The sequence below is a fragment of the Rhincodon typus genome, chromosome 7, assembly GCF_021869965.1.
Source record: "Rhincodon typus isolate 14 chromosome 7, sRhiTyp1.1, whole genome shotgun sequence".
Classification (NCBI taxonomy): Eukaryota; Metazoa; Chordata; class Chondrichthyes; order Orectolobiformes; family Rhincodontidae; genus Rhincodon; species Rhincodon typus.
In genome coordinates, this window is record NC_063338.1 from 90380689 (window position 1) to 90405139 (window position 24451).

Genomic DNA, 24451 nt, shown 5'->3' on the forward strand with positions numbered 1-24451 from the left:
GGTCCGGTGACCCTTCCTCAGAACTGTTCTGATGAAGGGTCACCGGACCCGAAATGTTAACTCTGTTTACTCCTTCACAGATGCTGCCAGACCTGCTGAGCTTTTCCAGCAACTTTGTTTTTGTTCCTGATTCACAGCATCCGCAGTTTTTTTGGTTTTTACTTCGTCATTGAGGCACATTGCATGTACTTTCTTTTGTGATACATGTATGGAATGAACTACCAGAGGAAGTGGTGGAGACTGGTACAATTACAACATTTGAAAGGTATACGAACAGGAACAGTTTAGAGGGATATGGGTCAAATGCTGGCAAATGGGACTAGATTAATCTAGGATATCTGGTCAACATGGATGAGTTGGACTGAAGGGTCTATTTCCGTGCTGTACATTGTTGTAATTGTGACTCTAAGAGGCTTGTACATTGGTCTGGACTGTGCAAATATTTTTTTCTGCGTTAATCCAAATTTGTGGTCTATTTGAAGCAAAGAAAATTTGCCTTCTTTGCCTGTACTTGCTGTACCAAATAGTGAGAAATACTCTAAATGATGATTGATATATCACTGAAATGTCATCATATATTGATCACCATTCACTATTTAGTCTAATGCCCGAATCTCATTACATTGCTGTCAATCATCCACATTTGAAAGGGATGGCGTATGTTTCAAGGCGATGACTACCCATTGAAGCCAAATTTCAATCTTTTTCCTCCCCCGACCCCCTCAACCAACCAGTTGTTACTCAGATCCTATTTGAAGTGTATCGAGCTCCAGCATACTTTGGGTGTGAATTCCCTTGGGACAGGGTGTGACCCACAACAATACCATGGGCAAAATCATCTGAAGTCTGATCAGGTCTCGGGTAGAAACAGGACTGGCAGAGGGGTAACAGGGATGGCAGATGTGTGGGAAGAAACCAGGTGAGGTAACAAGGAATAAAGGGAGCATGTGAAATTAATTAGAGAGAAATCGGGATACGATTAGGAAAGTATGTGCATCATCATTATCTAAAACCAAGAGAAGAAATTGTCAGCTCCTACTGGGTGCCAAGTTGAATTGACCTTAGAAGTGCAAGATGAGATGATTTGAGTGGAGTAAAAAGACGAATGTCATCTGGAACTGAGTTGAGAAAAGGAATAAGTGGTAGTTTGAATGGAACAGGTGTTAAGAAAATGGTAAAAGAGAACCATATTGACTGGATGGTGAAGATAGGGAAGTGTGCAGGAAATGAGATCATGGGAGGAGATGAAGGAGAATTAGATTAGGTGCAGTAGATATGGTAAAGGGAGAGATTAGAGTGACTTTGTGAATCGCAAAGGAGGTTAGAGTTGGAAATGGACACCAAGGTCATATTTGACCGCGTGTTACATTAGGGAGCCCAAGCATAACTGGAATCCCTAGGTACCGGGGACAAACTCTCTGCAGTTGGAATCATACCCAGTATATAGGAAGCTGGTTGTGTTAGTTGGAGGTCAGTCGTCTCAGCTCTAGGACACCTCCGCAGGAGTTCCTCAGCGTAGTATCCTAGGTCCACCCATCTTCAGCAGCTTCATCTATGACCATCCCTCCATCATAAGGTCAGAAGTGGGGATGTTTGTCAATGATCGCACAATGTTCACTGTTTGCTACTGCTCAGATACTGAAGCAGTCTATGCTCAAACAAACGCAACAAGATCTGGACAAATGTCAGGCAATGACTATCTCCAACTAGAGAGAATCTAATAACTACTCTTTGACATTTAATGGTGTTACCATCACTGAACCCCCACTATCAACGTCCTTGGAGTTATTATTGACTAGAAACTCAACTGGACTCGCCACAGAAACACAGTGGCTACGAGAGCAGGTCAGAGCTTGGAAAACTGCAGCAAGTAACTCAACTCCAGACTCCGAAAGCCTGTCCTTCACCTACAAGGAATGTGATGGAATATTCCTGCATGGGTCCAGCTCCAATAACAGTTAGCTTGACACCATCAAAGACAAAGTGGCCCTCTTGATCGTGGCAGTGGTGCCAAGCGTCCACTCCCCCCGTCCCCCACCACCAATGCTCTGTAGCAGCAGTGTGTACTGCAGAGACTCACCAAAGATCCTTGGACAGCACCTTCGAAACCCACAATCCCCTTTTTCTATTCATTTGTGGGATGTGGATGTGGCTGGCTGGCCAGCATTTCTTGCCCATCCCTAGTTGCCTTTAAGAAGGTGGTGGTGAGCTGCCTTCCTCAACTGCTGCAGTCCACCTGCTATAGGTTGACCCACAATGCCATTAGGGAGGGAATTCCAGGATTTTGACCCAGTGACAGTGAGGGACCGGCGATATATTTCCAAGTAATCACGGTGAGTGGATTAGAGGGGAACTTGGAGGTGGTGGTGTTCCCATATGTCTGCTGTTCTTGTCCTTCTCAATGGAAGTGGTTTTGGGTTTGGAAGGTGCTGTCAGAGGATCTTTGGTGAATTTCTGCAGTGTATCTGTCTAGAAGGGCAAGGGCAGCAGATACATGGGAACACTGGGAAGCCTGCAAGTTCCCCTCCAAGCCACTCAACATCCTGACTTGGAAATATATTGCCGTTCCTTCGCTGACATTGGGTTAGAATCCTGGAATTCCTTCCCTAAGGGCATTGTGGGTCAACCTGCAGCAGCTAGTTCAAGAAGCACCTCCTCACCACCTTGTTGTGATGTCCAAGTTGTCCAGCCTCAACTTGTAGCTAATACACTCCAATCGAGGCAACATCTTGATGAACCTCTTCTGCACCCTGTCCAAACCCTCTACATCCTTCCACCAGAACTGTGCACAGTACTCCAAATGTGGCCTGACCAAAGTCTTGTACAGTTGCATTGTGACTTGCCAACTTTTATAGTCAATGCCCTGACCAATGAAAACAAGCATGCTTGTGCCTTCTTTACCACCTTATCCACTTGTGTTGCCACCAAGATCCCACTATATATCAATGCACCTAATAGTCTGGCCATTTACAGTATTTGATCTTGTTGAATTTGACCTCCCAAAATGCATAATCTCACACTTGTCTGGATAAAACTCCATCTGCCATTTCATTGCCCAAATTTCCAGCGATCGATATCCTGCTGCATGCTTTGATATCCTTCCTCACGATCTGCAACTCCACCAATTTTTATCTCATCTACAAACTTATTAATCAGACCACAGACATTTTCATCGGAATCATATATACACACAAACAACAGAGGTCCCAGCACTCATCCTTGCAGAACACCAATAGTCATAGACCTCCACAACTACCCTCTGTCTTCTATGACCAAGACAACTTTGTATCCAACTTACCAATTCACCATGGATTCATGGGGTTTGATCTCCTGGACCAGCTTACCATGAGGTCCTCATCAAATGCTTTACTAAAGTCCAAGCAGACAACATCCATTGCTTTACCCTCATCAATCATCTTCGTCAGTTCCTCAAAAAAACTCAATCAAATTTGAGAGACAAGAACTCCCCTGCATAAAGCCATGCTGACCAGCCCTAATAAGTCTATTCTTCTTCAATGCAACTAAGTCCTGTCACTAAGAATCTTCTCCAATAATGTCCCTACCACTGAGATAAGGCTCACTGGTCTATAATTTCCTGAATTATCCCTGTTGTCCTTCTTAAACAAAGAAACAACATTGGCTATTCTCCAGTCTTCTGGGATCTCGCCTGTAGCTAAAGAAGATACAAAGATCTCCGTCAAGGCCTCAGCAATTTCCTCCCTTGCCTACTTCAGCATCCTGGGATATATGCCATCTGGTCCTGGGGAGTTATCTACCTTAACGTTTTTCAAGACATGCAACACTACCACCTCCTTAGTATCGATATGTCTCGGAGTATCAACAAACCCCTCTCTAAACATACTATCATGCATGTCTTTCTCCTTGGTAAATGATCTTAAATTTCCTCTTACAAAGCCAATTTGACTAGTTAGGGCTGTTTTGAAGCTGATCAGATATGACTGACTGTCCAGGTTGGCATAAATTGATTTTTGCACGGCCTCTTTTACCAAACATAAAGGATTATTTTCTCCTACACCATCCATTTCCCCTCTGAATACCTAACAGCTCACTATTGCTTCTGGGCATGAAGCTAGATTCACATTGCTTTGAATGTACAATTCAATTACAATCACCTACTGGTTCCATTTATGGACAAGTTTGTAGGAGGCTTTGGAGAATCATAACTCACATCTAAACCTTGTCCAACTTTGAATTTGGATATCCCTGCACGCAAATCACAAAAAATTTAGCATGCAACATAGCAGGTAGATATAACCATAAACATAATTTTCTTTATTACAAGTAGAATAGAGTGTACAAATAAGGAAGTCTTGCTGCAGTTGCAAACTAGGAAGATGTTTCCTCTCATGGGGAAAATCTAGTACTTGTGGGCTTAAAAATGAGGATTTATTTAACACCAAGGTAAGGAAGAGTTTCTTCCCTGAGAGGTTTTGTTAATCTTGTGTTAATTTCCACCCTGGAGAGCAGTGGACCTTTGATCATTGAATATATTCAAGGCTGAGTAAGACCAATCTTTGATCTACAAGTGAGTGAAGGATTATAGAGGACAGGTGGGAAAGTGCAGTTGAGGCCACAGTGAGATAATTTGTGATCTTATTGTATGCCAGACCAGGTAAGCAGCTGAACGGTCCACTCCTCCTCCTCTTGATACAGCATCGGTTAATAAACGCTGAGCTGAAATGCCATAAATTGCTTCAGCCGTCTAGATTAGGCTGAATCTTAGATGCTGCATTCGTTTGAGGTCATTGAGTTACTTGGAAAATTCAAACCTATTGAAATATTGCAGTGAAGAGAACATATCTGACCTTGGTGTGCCATAAGGACCCAGACTTGGACAGTCTTTCTTTTTTAAAAGAAAATCTGAATTGTTTAACTTTGAAAGGGGGGGCGGTGGTGGTTAATAATAAGAAACGAAACAATCTTATGTTAAATGTAAAAGTCAACCCTGGGCACTGTTTCAGCTAGATCCGACCTTATGAGACCCAGGTGCAAACTGGTAAAGGTGCAAGTTAATTACTGCTATCAGGAGGCTCCTATCTCAGATTGGGGTGGACTTACAGGTAGTGCAGCAAGGAGACAAATTTATAAATAGTTGAGGCGTGTTAATCGTATTTTTCTACAGAGCATAAGCCAACCATAGCTTGCATTTACCTCACCTTTAACATAATGAAATGTTGCGGTGCACTTCTCAGGACCATGATAAAATTTTAGAAACCTCCATACCTACGGTTGGCTCTTTGTGGTGCCCCCTTCCACCATTAATTCGAGGTGATGGCAAAACCACACACAGTGGCATCAATATTCGTTTGTTGATTGATCAGAGGAAGCCTTGTTGCCTGCTCTTAGCACTATGAAGACCTTCTGTGTAAGCAGGACGAAGGCTACCTCCGATTAATTCTGCTAATACCACACACAAAGCTGGAGGCTGGAACCAATCTATTCTCAATGTCACATGGAAATTATTGCATACATTAAATGTTAGAATAAGTAGTTCCCATGCGTGTAAATGCACTTGAAGAGGTCTGATCACAATATCTTTCGCAAAAACAAATATGGCATTATGCTTAGTCCTTTGTTCTGCCACTAGCCTGGATGGATGTAAAGAAAGCTACATTTTGTTTTTTTTTCTCTCTCTCTCTGTCTCTCTCCAAATCTTCCAGATCAAGCTTTCAATTGTGCCCAGGGTGATTTATGAACTGCTCTTTCATTTTTTTTGTTCTAGGGTGCCCTCACTGTAAGAATACTATCCCACATTTCACAGCAGCCGCTGACCATTTTAAAGAAGAACGAAAGGTAATTTTATGGTTTAAGGGATTGATCCCATCTCTTAAACTTAGTGTAGAATAATTCACCTTTGAATTTGCGCAAAGTTGTGTAAGGTACCCCTTCCCCCTTCCTCACAATGCCTCCACCAAATGGACTAAATATGAAACTTGATACAAATGAGCACAGAGCTGGTGTTTTCCCACGATATAAGGCTAATTTTGACGGAGGTGGCAATAAGTGCACACCACAGTCGCTCTTTGTGCCTCTTGATGTACAAGAGTGAAAGGCATACTTGTAGAAACATAGAAAAAAGGAACAAGAGTAGACCATTCAGCTCCTTGAGGCTGCTCTGCCATTCAATATGATCATGACTGATGATACAACTTAGTACCCTTTCTAATATTCCTGCTCCCAACATCTATACGAGCTGGAAAAAGTGTATCAGATGAGGCTGGGGCAGTGAAATCTCATCACTTTATTTGGACAGAAATGTAAGGTTGTAACAGCAAAGCAGAGGGGGAATGGGACTAATGGGATTGCAGTTTGAAGAGCCATAGCCGAGTTTTAGGACTGAATGGCCTCTGCATTGTACTCTTAAACAACTGTTCATCATTTGGTTAGAAAGATTGCCTGTGGGCTGCCTGTATCCTGAGACATGGAATCACATGCAGTGAGGACCAATGTATTCAACACAAGCGTCCTCCATTCTCCTTGTCTCAGATGGGATAAGACCAACCCCGTCTTGTTGGACCTTTGACCGAAGAGACAAAGTTTTAGTTTTTGAATCATTGTGTAGTAATTCACAATACTGCAGTGCATGTAGTTAGTTTTTTTTAGACGTTTTGATGATTCTGCAAATTTAAAGGGAATTTACTTGGCAGTAAGCTTGTGAATACTTGTGCATGTGTCTGCCAGCAAGCTAAGCAACACAAACTACCCTGTAGAGTAAAGAAGCTATCAGCTCAGCCAGAAGCTTGCCTTCCCTTCTTTCATTTTATTTCCTTTTCCTCAGTCTCTCACCTTCACGCTGTTTTCTTCCAGCTTGGAGATTGGAATATGAGAAAGCACACTATACTTTCAACAAAGTGCCCCTGCCAGCTGGTATAAAGGGAGTTTGTGCTCATGATGCCCTGTGAAGCGATCTCTTGATCCTCAGTACAAGGAGAGTTCACGATCCAACTTTTGTCCATGTACAGAGAAGAAATCGCAAATGAATTCTTCACTATGATCACCTCTTACCTATCTTTTAATGTCCTCCTAGATACACCACTCAGTTCTATAATTGTCAAGGGCATCCTGGTTTCTCTCTGCTTTTCCCGTGTTCCATGACCTTTCTACCATGGGAAACGTAAATAAATCCTCTCTCATAATAAAATCACAGCAACTGGAGCAGGAGTAGGCCATTCAGGCCTGCAAGCCTTCTCTGCCATTCAAGATTATCATGGCAGTATGAAGGAAGTGCCACATAGTTGTTGGCTGTTGCTGAGTGGGTGGCACCCTTGCCTTGTGCTCGTAGGTTCAAGACTTACCCCAGGTACCTGGGCACACTACTCAGGCTTGCACTCCTAGTTTAGTACTGAGGGAGTGCTGAACTGTGGGAGGTGCCACCTGGTGGATGAGATGTTTAACTCAGGCTCCTTCTGCTCTCACGCGGACATAAAAGATTCCCAGGCATGATTCCAGGAAAAATAGGGAAGTTTTCGCAGGTGTCCCTAACCCATATCACTAAAAGATGTGGCTATTATTTCAGTTTGTGGAACATTGCTGTGCATCAATTTGCTGTTGCATTTTCCTACATTACAAATGTGACTGCACTTCAAAAATGATTCATTGGCTGTAAAGTGCTTTGGGATGGCCTGAAGTTATGAAAGTTGCTATATAAATGCAGGTATTTTCTCCAGTACAAAGTAAGTACTGGTGACAGGAGACCATTCACCCCATTTTAACCCATCATTTGAAGCGGACTTCAGCTTCCCAACCCTCCCAAATATGGCGTTTCTTAAATAACTCTGTTTGCATCCTTTAGGCTTTTCACCTCTCCTCTGACTGCCCTCATATCAGTAAGAAACTCTTTCAGTTCATGGAGCTATGCTTTCTTCCTGTTCCCTCTTTGCATCCTGTCACCTTTTAATGTGTTTACGTCTGTTGTATTCATTCCACTGAACCTTTCTGCCTTTTCCCTACATTAATTTTAGGATTTGTTTTTGCTGCTTACATTCCTTCTGATTAATTTGATGTCTGCTTTGGTTACATGTTTGTTGATTCAAGTTTGTATGTGTCCAGTAGCATGTTCAGCCTTCTCTCTTTAAATTTCCCGCTTATCCACTGACTAGAGGGTGTTTCTAAACAATAAATGTGTTAAGGCATGTTTCTTTATATCTTTAAAGTTAACTCTTTAGAATTAATTATCTGAATGTTGGTCTTCAGTCATTCACAATCTCAGGTCATGTTGAACTTGAAACAAACACAGCAGTTGCTGGAAAAACTCAGCAGGTCTAGCAGCATCCTTGGAGAAAAGGCAGAGTTAACGTTTTGGGTCGAGTGGCCCTCCTTCAGAACAAAGAAAAGTTCTGAAGAAGGGTCACTGGACCTATAACGTTAACTCTGCCTTTTCTCCACAGATGCTGCTAGACCTGCTGAGTTTTTCTAGCAAGTTCTGTTTTTATTTCTGATTTCTGGCATCTGCAGTTCTCTGGTTATTTTTGTTCATGCTGAACTTTAGTTATTCTGTGGTCTCTATCCCACAGGAGAACCACAGCCTCCATGCCATGTTTAATACGGGCTGCTTAGTGTTGTCAAACCTAGACGTGGACTGTCGCTTGTGGCTTAACTGATGTATTTATTTGGTCACACGTTACAGTTACCAGCATGGATTGCAAAACACTTTGGCCTTAGCAATTTATATTTGATTGAAGCAAGAACAGAAAGTGCTGTAGAAACTGAGCAGGTCTGGCAGCATCTGTGATGAGAAAAACGGTTAACATCTCTATTCCAGTGACCCTTCCTTGTTTGAATTCTCTTCTATTAACGTTACATTCCCTTATTCGGATGAGGTGCAGCCCTCTTCTTCTGATGGATGTTCTAAGTGTATATGATAGCGTCTATTCTTTCGAGATTGCCATTTGTATTTTGTGCCTGGAGGAAGAGGGAGGGAGGGAGAAATGGTGACCAGCTTCATTAAGCTCTCGAAGTGGATGCTGTGAAGCCATTCTTTATCCACTTCAAATGAATTAGGAGCAGAAGTAGACCATTTAGCCCCTCTGTCTTCTCAGTAAGACAATATCCTTAACTCCACATTTCCTGATAATCTTTGACTCCCTTGTTAGTCAAGAATATATCTACCTTCACCTTAAAAGTTTCCCAATGACACTGCCTCCACCACTTTTTGGGGAAATCAAGTTCAAAGTCACCTGATCCTCAGAGAAAAATACTCCTCCCCATAGCCATCTCAAATGGTCAGCCCCTTATTCAAACTGTTTTCGCTAGTTCCAAGGTCTTTTCCTCCAAAGGGAAATATCCCAGTATCCAGCCTATCAGATCCCCTTAGAATCTTATGTTTCAATACAATATCTCTTTGTTTTCTAAACTCCAATGATACAGGTCCAGACTGTCTGACCTTTCCTCATACGACTCCTCCCAAACAAGGTATGTCAGAACCTTCTCTGAACTGTACCTAACACATTTACAACCTTCCTTAAATGAGGAGACCAAAACTGTACAAAGCACTCCTCACCAACACACTATGCAACTGTGGCAAAGTATCACGAGCAAAAACAGAAGTTGCTGGAAAATCTCAGCAGATCTCACAGCATCTGTAAAGAAAAATCAGAGTTAACATTTCGGGTCTGGTGACCCTTCCTCAGATCCAAGTTCCTCAGATGCTGCCAGACCTGCTGAGCTTTTCTGACGAATTCTGTTTTTGTTCCTGATTTATAGCATCCACAGTTCTTTGGTTTTTTTTTTGTGGTAAAATATCCTTCCTTTTATATTTAATTCCCCTTCAATAAATGACAACATTCCATTTGCTTTCCTGATTACTTGCTGAACCCATATACTAACTTCTTGTGACTTGTATAGCAGCACATTCAGATTTCTTTGTACCTCAGAGTTCTACAATTGCTACTTGTCCATTCTCCTTGCCAAAATGGAAACATTCACATTTTACCACATCACACTGTTTCTGCCAAACATTTACCCAATCACAACCACCTTCACCTCCTTCCATGTTGGTAACCCAAGAGTCATAAGATGTGCACATTTCTGTCCCTCACCTACCCTGATGGTGTGGGTGAGATCATAAATGCTGCTAGACAAATGGTGGAAATGTACGATGCTCGGGAGGACTTTCCTGGTGAGCTAATTTATTATGCACAGGGCTAATGATTCCATTTTGACATCCCATGTGATCAATTCCAGAATGCAAAACATGGGAATAAGAGTGGACTGTGCAGCCTGGTGATCCTATTCCACCGTTCAACAGGATCAGTCTTTACCCCATCTTAACACCGTTTATCTATTTTGATTCTGTAATTGTTAGTTCAACAAAAAATCTGAACAATTCCAAATTCAAACATTTCAGTAAGCTCCTAGTCACAACTATTTGGGAATGTGGTGGAGGGGTGTGGAAGGCATGACACAGCTCTGGACTTCTACTACCCTTTGTGTGAAGATATTCTTCCTGATTTCATCCATGAGAAACTTGACTCCAATTTTATGGTTCTGCCTCCTTGTTCAGAACACACTGCGCCATCTAGACCATATAGTTCTTCTTTCTGGGCCTCTGTCAATTCCTTTAATCATCTTCCACACGTCAATTAGAATGCCCCTTCATCTTCTATACTCCAGGGATTGCAAGCCTAGTCTATGTGACTTGACCTCATAATGAAACCCTTTTAGCTAATATCATCTCCCTCAGTGAGTTACAGAACTTCCAATTTTAAGGAACTAAATCTAGGATCACCTAAATAGAAAATGATATGGTCTGTCAGAGATGTGCTATTGACCTATGCTTCAGTATAACCTTGCTTTCCAGAGTACATATTGATCAGCACCTTGTGTTAATGGAACAAAACAATGCCTATCCCTGCACGTCTTGCAAACAGTGCCAAAAATCAATACACTTTATGCTGCTTTGTTCACTTTCCCTATTTTTCCCCAAATGACTGTCAATAACAATTCCATTAGGTCCATTTCGCTTTGCCAATAAACCAGTTACGTGAATAGGATCTTGCACTAATAAAGGATCCACATCATTTTAAGCTGGCTAGAATGCACTGTCAGGCTCTGTTGATCTCTCAGCTAACCAAGGCAGTGAATGGCTGAATATAAATGCTTCAGGTTGTCCCCACTTCGTGACCTGTGCTGAATTAGCTGATCTCAAATTAGATGCATTCAGGGCAATGCAATTGTCCTCTGTGCTCCTAGGTCTTGAGAGGTTTCCTATCTAGGTGCAATTGTATCAATCACTTCCACGCACCTGCTCTGATTGAACCCAACCATTTCGAGTTTGTCTGATCTTCATTCAAGCTTCCAACTACTCAGCCAATGCCCCACCCCACCCCTCACCCCTTCACAGTATCATATCTCCACTTCTTTTTCACTCCAATTCATTGCTGACTCCAACCCTAAATTGCTTCACTGCTTTTCACCTCTATCTTCCAATGGTTTTCCTTTTCAGACTATTCCATCACTGCCATCCTGCTCTGTAAATGCAAGTTGCTGTCACTTTTATTGGGTTATCGTCCTGTGTGAATTCTAGTTTCCATCTCAATATTCACTGTTTGTTGTAATTGCCTTATTCAATATTGAGGTTCCTATTTACAAATCATCCCATGGCCTTAAGTTGCTTTACCTCATGTAGCTTCAAATTCTCATCACAGCTTTTATCCTCATCCAACGCCGGGATGCTGCAGGTATTTAGTGAGGCATTCAACTGTGGCTCAGTGTGTAATACTCTGGCCTCTGAGCCAGAAGTTTGATAGTTCAAGCTCCAGTACAGAGATGCAAATGCAAAAACCCAGATTCCAGTACAGTGGTGAGGTAGGGCTGCACTGTCAGAGATGCCATCTTTTGATTAGTTTCAAAGATATATTTAAGGTTAAAGGTTTTAGATTTCAAAATAACGTTTGCAGCACGTCTATGCCATGCTATGACAATCTCCAATAAGGGACGATCTAACCACTACCCTTTGACATTGAATGATGTTGCCATCACTGAATCCACCACTATCAACATCTTGGGGTTACCATTGATCAGAAGCTCAACTGGATTCACCATATAAACACAGTGGCGACAAGAGCAGGTCAGAGGCTAGGGATGCTACACTGAGTAGCTCACCTGGCTTCCACCATCTACAAGGCATAAGTCAGGAGTGTGGTGGAATACTCCCCACTTGCCTGGTTGGGTCCAGCTCCAAATACACGTCAGAAGCTTGACACCATCCAGGACAAAGCAGCCTGCTTAATTGACACCACAGCAACAAATATTCAGTCCTTGCATCACCAAAACTCAAGTAGCAGCAGTTGTGCTATCTACAAATGCAGCAATCTGCCAAAGATCTATGGACAGGCACCTTCCAAACCCAAAACCACTATCACCTAGAAGGACAAGGGCAGCAGATACATAGGAACACCACCATCTTCAAGTTTTCGTCCAAGCCACTCACCATCCTGACTTGAAATATTTCATTGTTCCTTCACTGTCACTGAGTGAAAATCCTGGAATTCCCTCCCCAAGAGTATTGTAGGTCAACCTACAGCACATGGACTGCAGCGGTTCAAGGAGGCAGCTCACCACCACCTTCTTAAAAGTAACTAGAGATGGGAAAATAAATGCTGGCAGCCAACAATGCCCACATTCCAGAAGTGAATTAAGAAAAAGTCTGGGTATACCCTTTCAGGATATAAAGGACCTCATGCACTTGAACAGCACAGGAGATTTTCCCACTATCTGGCCAGTTTTTGGTCCCTCAGCTAACATCCCTCACCTAGTCATTGTAACATTTTTGTTTGTTAGAGTTTGTCATGTGCAAATTGACTGATTTCCTACATTACAACAAACTTTAAAATGTACTTCATTGGCTTCAGAGCATTTGGGAGAGGTGTACTGAGGTCGTGGATGGATCTGCATAAATTCCCTTCAAACCAGCGGTGTGCACCCTGGAGCTATCTTGCTGCACCTTATTCATCACCCTTTCAATCATCTGTAATTCAGCCTCCATCTCCTCTTGCAGTTCTTCCCCATGTGCATATATGAAGCTCAGTGGGCTGCTTTTCCCTGTTAAATGTATGTGCATATTGAAGTGCCTTTGAGCCAAAGAAAAGGCAACTTCCCAAGCCTCCTGCCCAGTTCCTGCTGCATGAGCACCTGTTTGTTGGGTAAGGGCAGGATCAAATCAGCGATACAGTCCCTGTGATCAAACGACCGACTTGACACACAGAGGACAGGAGAGGTAACGAGGCACTTTTTGTTGCAGAGTTATGACTTTGTCCATCAAAAAACCAGGGCTTTTATGAAGCAAAGAGAAAAATAACTGGCAATGCTTTTTTTAAAAAAACAGGGAGGTGAAATGGTAAAACAGCATTTGAATTTAATATGGTGCAATTCATTTATTTGCAGTTACTCTGCTGCTCAATGTGCTTCTCTGCAGACTGTTACCCAGTGCAAGTCAGTGGCTCCAATCGCTGCTAATCATTCTTTTTAAGCTGCATTACATTAAAGCGTCACATTGGTGACACATATAGACTAAATAACATGGTACTTTCTGTAGGAAATATTTATTAATCGATCATACCATCAAAATTCCACTCCAAAATGTTGGGCACTTAGTGATTTACTGTGCAAACAAATGTCACCTGGATTTGAGATGTAGTGACAGCAGAATGATTAGAGTAATTACGCAGCTTACTGGAATTTTCTCAGTTTGCAGGTTAAAAGGGTGAATTTACCCCTTTCCTCTGATTTTGTCTCATGCTCTTTATCAGCAAGTGGAGGATTATCCATATTGCTGACAGTGTTGACAGCTTGCATCCTACGTCATCTGTCTTGCACAACTTTTCTCTGTCACTCTCATTTTTGTTTCCCCCCGCACTGCCCCACTAATTCTGTCTTACAAGGGACCAATAGATTTCATGTTCATCACATGTCTATAGACAAGCAGCTGAACAATAAGGTTACTGGTTTAGTTTGGTCTGTGCTGAGGCCATTGATCACATACTGTCCCATTGTCAAAATGGTTCTGAATCAGCCACAGTGGGGACTATCCACTAACCTCTGTTGAGATTCAAAGAACAGAATCAGGATTGACTCTGCTGTTCACCCTGTAGTCCGTGGTCAATATTGATTCTCTCGCACAAGCAAAATCACCTGGTACCTTTTGCTTTAGCTAGAACCTGGTGCTTTTAAGATGGGGAGAAATTAATATTGTCACAAAGTATTTAAGAGGAGGCTGATTGTTATTTTTTAATTCTCTTCACTGCTGTTCCTTGTCATTTTTTTCTCCAGTCTTCTGAAGAAATTATTCATTTAAGAATACAGTACTTACAACCCTTCGATAATTTACGACAGTGTAAGCTATGACATTTGTAATTGGGTACCATTGGAGCTATGATTTTATGGTGGTCATCAAATTGGTTTAAAACAATTTCCAGCAAGTGTTGCTAGCTAGTGATCAGATACAGTAATACCTTATCAATTCTTTTACGCCTTCAGTCCAGGGATACTAAACATTTTTTTCCCACCACTGCCTACCAGAGATCAACTAACAGCATGTGGGCAGGGACCAAGTCTGAGGTTTTTCCTACTCAGTATGGCTCATTCCCACACATCACTGTTCAGTTGCTCTCTGAGCTATGGAGAAAGATTTCTCTTTGCTTGTCTAGATTGTTTGAACTTTGCCTGCATGGGTTTTCAAAAATTTTTTTGATTTGCAGTTGTGTTTTCTGAATGCATGATTAGGAACGTAAGAAACGGCCGTTCAACCCATCACTTAAACTGAGCTGATCTGTGAACTAATTTCATATACCTAACTTCACCCTACATCCCTTTGATTTTTTAAAATTTGATAAATTTAATAATTTACCGAAGAGCAGTTGATTTAAATTGCCATTGCAGTTTGCAAAACTGTTACCACCACCTGTGCTTGCTTGTCTGTGCCTTTCTTAAGGAAAGTTTCAGCCTTCAGGCTGTATTCCCTTGTTCTAGACAACCCAACCAGCAGAAATGACTTTCTATCTACCCTGTTAACTCCCTGAGACAACATGAACAAACTACTATAGCATCGTCCCTTAAGACAATCTAACTTTGTGTAATAGGCAATAAATGCTGACGTTGCTGACAATGGTCATGTTCCATGGATAGTGTTTTATTTAATCTCATTTTAATCCTGAAGACCAGGTATTATTCTAGTAAATCCATATGTCACTCCTCCAAGGTCTGGGGTGGGGTGCCCAGAACAGAATTGTTGTAGCCCCATGGGGGAGGCCATTTGGCCCCTTGTTTCTGTATCAGTACTCTGAATAAGCACTGCACCTAATAGCATTCCCCTGCATATTCATTCTTTTCAGGCAGTAATCCCATTTCTTCCAGGAAGTCTCAATTGCATCTGCTGCCCCCATATTCAAGCCACATAATTCCAAACCTTAGTCACTCACTGAGCAAGAAAGATTCTCCTCTTGTCTCCATTGCTGTCTTTGCCAATGATCTTAAATCTGTACTCCAAGCAGTCCTGTAGATGTTGCCTAACCAGGGCTTTGGGTAGCAGCAGCAAGACCCCCCGTTCCCCCCTCATGTTCTAGCAGGTCAATTTTTTCAACTGTGTATTGTGTTGAAAAGTTGACATTTAAGGGCTTTGTAATGTGAAGATAAAAATTGCCACCTGGAGTGCTAACTACCTTTATCTGTGAAGAGCTACCTGTTGCAGGAGGAGATCCTGTCTCCTCCTCCCACTGGGTAGAAGATAAATGCATGGTTTCTCCTTTGCCCTTCTTCCCCAGAATTCAAAATAAACTTTGTTCCCCCAAATATGGTGCAAATGTGCAACTGCTACCACACCAAATTGCATAGACGCAGTTAAGGGGAAATTAGATAAGTAGGTGAGAGTAGAGGGTTTTAATGTTGGGTGAGGGAAGATGGGAACAGGTTTGAATGGTGAATGAACTGTTTGGACCCTATTACTCTTTTTATGTTCCAGATATTTTCTAATCAGCCTGTTCAAAAATGTTACTGTACACCCAGTTCTCCTGGTTCAATTGCATGGGCCCTACCACTGTTCCAGAAGAGCCCTTTACTTTCTGTATGTTCCATGTAGCTATCACAGGAGATTGCCAGCTCTCAGAGATCATTGATCCCACAGAGCTTGACCAATACAATAAAAGGCGTTTAATTCAGCAATTTGGTACTTCAATGTCCAATGGCACCAGTTGACCCTGTTGCTGTTTTTGTTCAGACCCAAGCTTATTGTCTGTTGCCACATGGCAGCACAGGGCGCGAGTATTGCTGAAAGAAGAGACACAGTTGCAACTTTTCATCTTTTACCCATCAAGACGGAATTGCAATATTGCCTATTTTATTTCAGTTGTTTGTCAGCCTGTTTTAATTTCAATTTGCAGATTGCCTATGCTGCAGTTGATTGCACTAAAGGACAGAATCATGAGCTATGCAAACAGGAAGGTGTGGAGGGATACCCCATGATCAGCTATTACAATTATGGAAAATTTATGGAGAGGTACAGTGGGGAAAGAGCGGTGAGTATAACTTGATATTGACTCTTTGTTCTCACTTGTATGAGGAGTGTCCTTGAGTGATTAGGAAACCGAAGACAGGTCAGTGCAGCTCCAAGCTAAAACACTTGATTGACATTGTAACTTAAGTCAATCGTCTGTAGCAGCCTCATTGATCCTGATTTCTGAACCAAGCAGGTCCATTGTGTTTCAGGGCATTATTGCTAACCAACCAGCTACTGATTGAACCTGGACAGGTAAACCAGCTTTTGGGGGTTACAGGTCGTCATTTTGCCTTTAGGTAGGTCTGTGTAAGCCAGTGCACTAACAGGTGTCAACTGTGACTGTTTGGCAAAAACACTTGGAGCTGAGTAAGAAGAATGTGGTTTTCACGCTCACTCTTAGCAACTGTACACAAACTCTAGGCTGATAATCCAGTGCAGTACTGAGGGAGTGCTGCACTAATAGTGGTGCCACTTCTCGAATTTTTTACTCAGAGAGTGGTAGGGGCGTGGAATGCATTGCTGGAGAGGGTAGTGGTGTCGGCCTCATTAGGGGCATTTAAGTGGCTATTAGATAGGCATATGGATGATAGTATAAGGTAGGGGTGGAGGTTAGATAGACGTTAGGTTTAGGGTAAAATTTCGGCACAACATCGTGGGCCGAAGGGCCTGTACTGTGCAGTTCTATGTTCTATGTGTCATCAAAAGCATGCGTCATGAGGCCCTAACATTGCTGTCAATGGTACTATTTGGAAAGAAGAAAGGAAATTCTCTGATGAAAGGTAACAGAACTGAAGCATTAACTCTCAACTCCACAGACTTGCTGAGTATTTTCAGCATTTATTGTCTTTTGCTTTGAATTTTCCCTGGTGCCCTGACCAATAATTATCTCTCATCCAACATTACTACAAACAGATCTTGTCTGGTTATTTACCACTGCAGCTGTAGGACTTTGATGTATCTGAATTAGTTGTCCCATTTCCTGCCTTTCACAATCAGTGAAGTTTTTTTGAAGAGTTTTGGATATCCTGAGGTTGTACAAATCTTTGCAACAGGTGAATGGTCCCAATGTGGGAACCAGCCAGCAAAACCATCGGGCTACAAAAACAGAAGTTGCTGGAAAAGCTCAGCACGTCTGGCAGCATCGGTGAAGAAAAAAAATCAGAGTTAACGTTTCGGGTCTGGTGACCCTTCCTCGGAACAGACCCAAAACGTTAACTCTGATTTTTTTTCTTCACAGATGCTGCCATACCTGCTGAGCTTTTTCCAGCAACTTCTGTTTTTGTTCCTGATTTACAGCATCCGCACTTCTTTCGGTTTTTATTACCATCGGGCTACATGGTTTAACTGGTTGTAGTTCAGTAGGTCCCTTCCATCCTCCGTTTGTGCGCGATTAAGACCAGGGTGCATTTTGGTAAGTAGAGTGTACCTCTGAGGACAAACAAATGAGAACACTGACCAGCTTGTAGCAACAAAAGCCTTCTGCCTGTGGAGCACTCTCAAGCTTGCCTCAGATTTTAAACATGGCACTCGATGTTCAGACAAGATAGCCAAGCAGCTAAACAAAGGGAAAGAAATCTTAACTGGGAGCAGGTACTACACAAAAGAACGTTTTCAGTCCACTGAACTGCTGATGCCTTCAAGAGACAAGTGACCTGTAGTCACACAAAATTGAGCAGTTCAACTCTATAGGAAAATTATTTTTTTCCAAGGACTTTGGTTATTTAGGGATCTGAATTTTATGAGAAAGTATTTTGTTTTATATAATATAAAATATATGCAGCCTTATCTCTCCGAAATATTCCAAAGTGCTCTAGAAAATGAATTATTTCTGTAAGTACAAAGAACGAATGAGTTCTGGTATTGAAAGGTTTAGTTAAAGCAGTTTAAAAAAAAATAGATTCCATGAATATAATTCGCTCTCTGTGAAATTCTCTCTTCTCCTTACTCATTGTCCATTTTCCTCTCTCATCTTAAGTGTTCAGAGCTTTGTGATGATCTACTTTCTTCAAATGGAGCCCTGCACGACACTTTTGATGATAGTGCAGAAATTGTGGAGTTGCTAGCCCACACGCAGTGAGAACATTCCAAGTTAAAGTCAAAACAACACCTTACATTAACAAAGCACCTTTTTAATGTTGTAAAATGTCCCAAGGGTGCTTCACAGGAACATTACAATAATTTAGTTTTATTTTTTCATGAGTTGTGGACGTTGGTGGCTGGGCCAGCATGTATTGTCCATCCCTTATTCATGGAAAGATCAACAGCAGAGGAAAAGACCCTTCAGCACACCAGGTCAGTGCTGGTCAAAAACAACCACCTAAATATTCTAATCCCATCATTCCAGCACTCGGCCCACAGCCTTGTAAGCATTGGCATTGCAAGTACATAGCTAAATACTACTAAAACGTTATGAAGGTTTTTCTTTGCATCAACCTTGCAGGCAATAAATTCCAGATTCCAGTTTGTGCTTGTATATTGACTGCCATAACTGATTCCTCTGCCCCCCACTGTAAGTTTCTGAGCCCTGGCACCAGGCAGGCCCCTGAACTTTCTAGGACTGATGATCTTAGCTGTATAAAACAGTGTCTATTCCCCTCCCTATACTATCCCAAACTCCCACTAATTTCTTGCTGTTGTCTACACTTGAATGGCATCCTGTGCCGTGGTTAGTCAGCTCATTCACTCTGCAGTCCCCACTCGCATCCAAACAAGTTGAAAGAAGCTGAAACCTGGTGGACAATTGCAGAGCTTTATACTCCTGCAATACTGCCTTTTGAATCCCCTTACCTGCCTCACTTGTGGTCAGACATTCCTGTCTGATCATTGAGTAAACCAGACTCAATCCTAAATGAAACAAAAACAGAAATTGCTGGTGAAACTCAGCAGGTCTGGTAGCATCTGTGGGAAGAAAGCAGAGTTAACATTTCAAGTTCGTTGAGTCTTCATCAGAACTCAAATCCTAAATGACGTGACTGCCTCTTGGTCCAGAGAAACCCTAGTAGTTTTTTTTATCTCCCTGTAAGTGCCCCGATGACTGTAGTTTGTCGCCATCTCATGAACTCTTGAGCAGAAGCTCTTGGAGGTGTAAACACTGTAGATGTGTCACATAGGGAGCATAAAGACAAAGAGCTATTAACACAATTAAACAGGGGCGGCCTCACCTGGAACAGTGTATACAGTTTTGGTCGTCTTACCTAGGAAAGGGCATACCTGATTTATTGGAAGGACAACCTAGGTAATTACGACTGTTTCTTGATGTAATGGGATTGTTGTCTAGGAAGAGATTGTGAAAACTAGGCCTATATTCTGACATTTAGTTGTTGCCATTGAACTCAATGACTTACTCAGTCATTTCAGATGCAATTAAGTGTCAACCACATTGCTATGGATCTGGAGTAATGCAAACCAGGTAAGGATGGCAAATTTTTATCCCTTCCAGACATCATTAAATCACATGGATTTTTATGACTATTAACAATGGTTGCCATTTTTCTAGCTTTTAATTCCAGATTTTTTTAATATCGAATTCCAATTTCACCATCTGCCATCGTGGGATTTGAACCCATCTCACCAGAAACTTTGGAACTGTGGATTACTAGTATAGTGACATTACCAGTGTGCCAAAGCCAAAGAAAGAGTCATTAGGCGATATAACCAAAAGCTTAGTCAAAGAAGTACATTTCGAGTGAGTGTCTCAGAGAAGTAGTGAGGTTTTTACATATGAAAATTCAGAGCTTGGCTGCAAATGCTATGGTGAAAGAAGTTGTGGATGCGGAAGAATTAGAAAAACTGAAGGATATCTGAGATTTGGGCTAAGGAAGTTGAACTGGAGGATTCGAATTTTAAATTCATTTTAGACCTGGTCACACAGGGTGTTAGTGAACAGGACCTGATTTGAGTTAGGAAATGAATAGCACACTTTTGGATGAGCAGGTTTCCAGATGGCGGTAAATGTTGGAGTAGTTGAATTGGGGAACAAAAACATGGCTGAAGGCTTCAGCAGTAGATGGATCTGGGTAAGAGTGAACAAATGCAGTATCACAGAAGTGGATCCAGGTGGACTATAGAAAGGATTCAAGAAGTCAAAAGCCTGGCTCAATATCAAATAACAACTGACTGTGTTAAATACTATCCGTCAGACAGAATACTACTATGGGGACCATTGGTCTTTGGGCCAGATAAGGTAAAACTCAGGCAGGGTTCCCTCTTATGATCACCTCTGGAAATGCACAGCCAGAACATTTGGTTTGCAGGGATCAGGCTTGTACATGATAACCACCTGAACTCCACACCACATGTCAAGACAGTCTGCTGACAGGGCTACTTGGACAAGTGGAATCATAAAATGTTATGGCAGAATATTGGGCCATTGAGCTCTTTGCACCAGCATCTGTCTCTGAAAGTATTTTTTGTTGTCCTAATCTCCACACCATGTTGTGCAATAAAAAAACTCAAATATAAATTCACTTTTTTAAAGAAAGGTTATTGTGACATTTGCTGCCAACATTGTCTACGGTCCAGTACTCGCTACCCTCTCCCCTACCCCGAATCTGTCATAGAAGATAGACAGAACAGTACAGCACAGTTACAGGCCCTTCAGCCCATAATGTTGTGCTGACCTATTATCCTACTAAGATCAAACTATCCTGCATACCCTACATTATACTATTATCCATGTGCCTAGCCAAGAGTCGTTTAAATGTCTCTAATGTATCTGTCATATTTAGAAAAATAATCACTTTTCATTCTTTTGGTGAAGATCTTAATTTACACATTCCAGTTATTAGTCAATGGAAGTAGATTTTCCCTATTTAACTCATCAAAATTCATCCTAATTTTGAACATTTCTATCAAATATCCTCCTGACCTTTCTCTCCTCAACTAATAAAATGCTCCATTTGAGCAAGACACTTTTCAAAGTAAATCCGCTATCTGTGGTGTACATCTTTTCTGTGCTCTCTATCTTTGAAATAGGTGAAGAGCAATTAGTATCACTAGTCTTGGGTATATTCAAGGCTGAGATACACAAGGAAGGTCGGACATAGTGGTAATGTCATTGGATTAGTCATCCAAAGGACCAGGCTAATGTTTGGGGACATGGATTCAGATCCTATCATGGCAGCAAAAAAATTAATCTGGTTCACTAACATCCGTTAGGAAAGGAAACCTGATGTTCCCCAGTCTGGCCTGCGTGAAACTCAAGACCTACATCAATGTGATTGATTCCCCTAACTGCCCTCTGAAAATGGCTTGTAGAATTCAAGGTATTTGGGGATGGACAACCAGTGCTGGTCTTGTCAATGATGTCTACACCCTATAAAAGAACAAATAAATTTACAAAGATGGAGTTCTGGGTAACAAAGCAGTCCAGGGTTATATGGTGTGTGTGTGTTGTGGGGAAGGCAGGAAAGTGAAATTAAGCCCACAGTAAATCAACCATGATCTTACTGAAAGGTGGAACAGACTCGACGGACCAAATGGCCTATTTCTGCTCTGATTGCTGATGTTATTTTATGTTTTTACGAAACTGTCATTCAGCACAGAATCAGTGAAGTTAATGAGGAGGAAATTCTGAACTAATCCTTGCATCAAATTATTGCACAATGAGGAGATTGCATATTGATGTGATCATTATAAGAGAATGTTTTGGAGAAAGTGCTTCTACAACTTGAATCGCAGCCTTTTCAGTTACTTTTAAAGAAAACAAAAGGACTGGGTGATGCAATGGATTAGGCATTTTGGGCACCAGTCCAGACTACTCCGCTAGCTGTAAGATTCACGTGCAATAAGTTTGGGCAGTCTCTATTTAGTTCCGAACAGACATGGAACTACAATTGCATTGCTTTTAATTTGGTACTAATTAATCTAATTTGGCCATTCTGTTTATTGAACCCATGGAGGGACACGTAGTGTGAGAAATGGATAAAGGTAGTAGTAAATTTTCCCAAAGCTGCTTCTGAAACGAGTAGCTGACGCAGACAGGATGAAGCTTTAGTTTGTTGCTATCCGTGTTGTGCTATGTTCTGAGTACTTCGGTATGAGCGCAGAGTGCATGAATTATCGTTCACCTCGCTGAGCACCTTTCTCATAAAAAAGAATGTTGTGCTTCACATAGCACCTCTGTAATGTGTTATTCTGGCTCAGGATTGGAGTGAGCTGTCTGTAGCTGACCTCTGGGACATTGAGGGAATGCTCTGAACCTTTCCCATAGGCGTTTCATGGAGATGCAGATGCTACTCATTCTGAAGAGAGATTTTCACTGGTAGAGGAATAGCTCAACTATGTTCTGAAGAAAGGCCAAAATGTTAACTCTGCTTTGTCTCCACAGATGCTGCCCAAGGTGCTGAGTTTCTCCAACAATTTCTTATTTTGTTCGAAAAAAAGATCATTGTTTTCTACGTGTAATTGTTATTTGTCTTAGGAAGCTGCTTTCGTTAACTATATCCGAGCAATGCGAGGGCAGGACCATGAGAAGATTTCAAAGCGGAAAGAGGAGTTATAACGTTACATACCTCGTGCTTGCCACCGCACACTGTGAAAGGGCCCTGTTTTCATCACAACTGTACTGAAACTTCACATTTTCGTAGACAGTTTTTCTTTGCAAACTGAAGATTACCCAATTAATTGTCATAATGCAGTGGACCACTTGCAGTCCTTTTTTTAAAGGACTGCACTCTATTATGAGAAAAGTACATTTAAAATATAAATGCTGCCTTTCTCACAATTGTGTCCAAGTACAACACTTGTAACTAGTGATCGACTGGTACAAATGTGTCCTGGTGCCAGTATTGTCAGTGCCCGATCTGATTGCAATATTCCAGTTTTAAGTTACTTTCAAAAAGGAGGGAAAAAAAGGCTAGGGTTTCAATAAATGCAGGATAAAGCCATTCCTTCAAACTTTTTGGAAGAGGAAGTGTCATTACATGCCAACATTTGAGGAAGGCTCGAAGCATCTGCCTTATTAGCTACACAAGAATGGATCAACCTCATAGTGGACCTATTCTGAGAAAGGAACGTTGGAACTAGACTGCATTTGTCGATTGCTAGCTTGTGTTCTATGCAAATGTTTTGTAGTTGCGGGTTTTCTATTTTAAAGGCCATAAATGTGGTCTGAGATGGCCTATGATTGCCAGGCTTTTCTCATGGGGCTGGGTGGGGGAATGGGTGGGTATTAAAGTCTGGAAAGGGTAGAAAACAATTTAAAATTTTAATCAAATTGCTCAGGGATGGCACAAGGAAGTTCCAAAAAAAAGTCAAATACAATTATTTTTGAATTCTGTGATTACTTAGGGTGCTTCAGAATACTGCAGCTAATTAAGTGGGTGAAATAATCAGGCAGAATGGAAAAGGTATGGGTACAACTTTTGCCTTCACATATTGATCCAGTAATAACTGATTATTTTTGGATTGCATGTTGAATATGAATATAGAAGATTGACCTTATTGAAAAAAATCTAATAAAATGTTCTTGTGTTTTACTTGCACTGGTTTTGTGTTCTATTGGTGTTTGGGGCCTCTTGAATATATGTGAGGAGGGAATATAGTTCCTTGTAATAAGAATATACGGAGCTGTCAACACATGTTTATTGTGTGTTGCTTTCCATAAAAGAACAAAGTTGATTAAATTATCAGTGGGAATCCTTCCAAAGTTTCTGACCTCCTTATCTCCAAACCCAGCTGGTGTTCACTTTTGGGGCTACCCATTCCTAACTCAAGTCGATCTCTTCTGCTTTCAACTCCAGTCCATTGGTGCAAACTTTTGGTCACTCTCTGGCTAGGCCAGTATGTATTGCACATCCCTAACTAGCCTTGAGAACTTGCTGGTTTCCTGTTGGTGACAATGCTTTAATTTGATTGGGTGCTGAAGTAAGGGGGCATGGTTATATTACAGTAATGTCACTGGACTAATAATACAGAACTCCAAGGTAATGTTCTGGGGAC

General features: G+C 41.6%; 1 protein-coding gene across 1 annotated transcript in view; it reads left to right on the forward strand.

Moving 5' to 3' along the window:
* Positions 1-23988, forward strand: part of pdia5 (protein disulfide isomerase family A, member 5) — an 88583-nt gene extending 64595 nt beyond the window's left edge. The window contains exons 12-14 of the mRNA XM_048599263.1: positions 5744-5814; positions 16395-16529; positions 22932-23988. Of these exons, the coding sequence (XP_048455220.1) occupies positions 5744-5814; positions 16395-16529; positions 22932-23012 (287 nt within the window). The 3' untranslated portion in view covers positions 23013-23988. The remainder of the gene's footprint in view (positions 1-5743; positions 5815-16394; positions 16530-22931) is intronic.
* Positions 23989-24451: the final 463 nt, after the last annotated feature.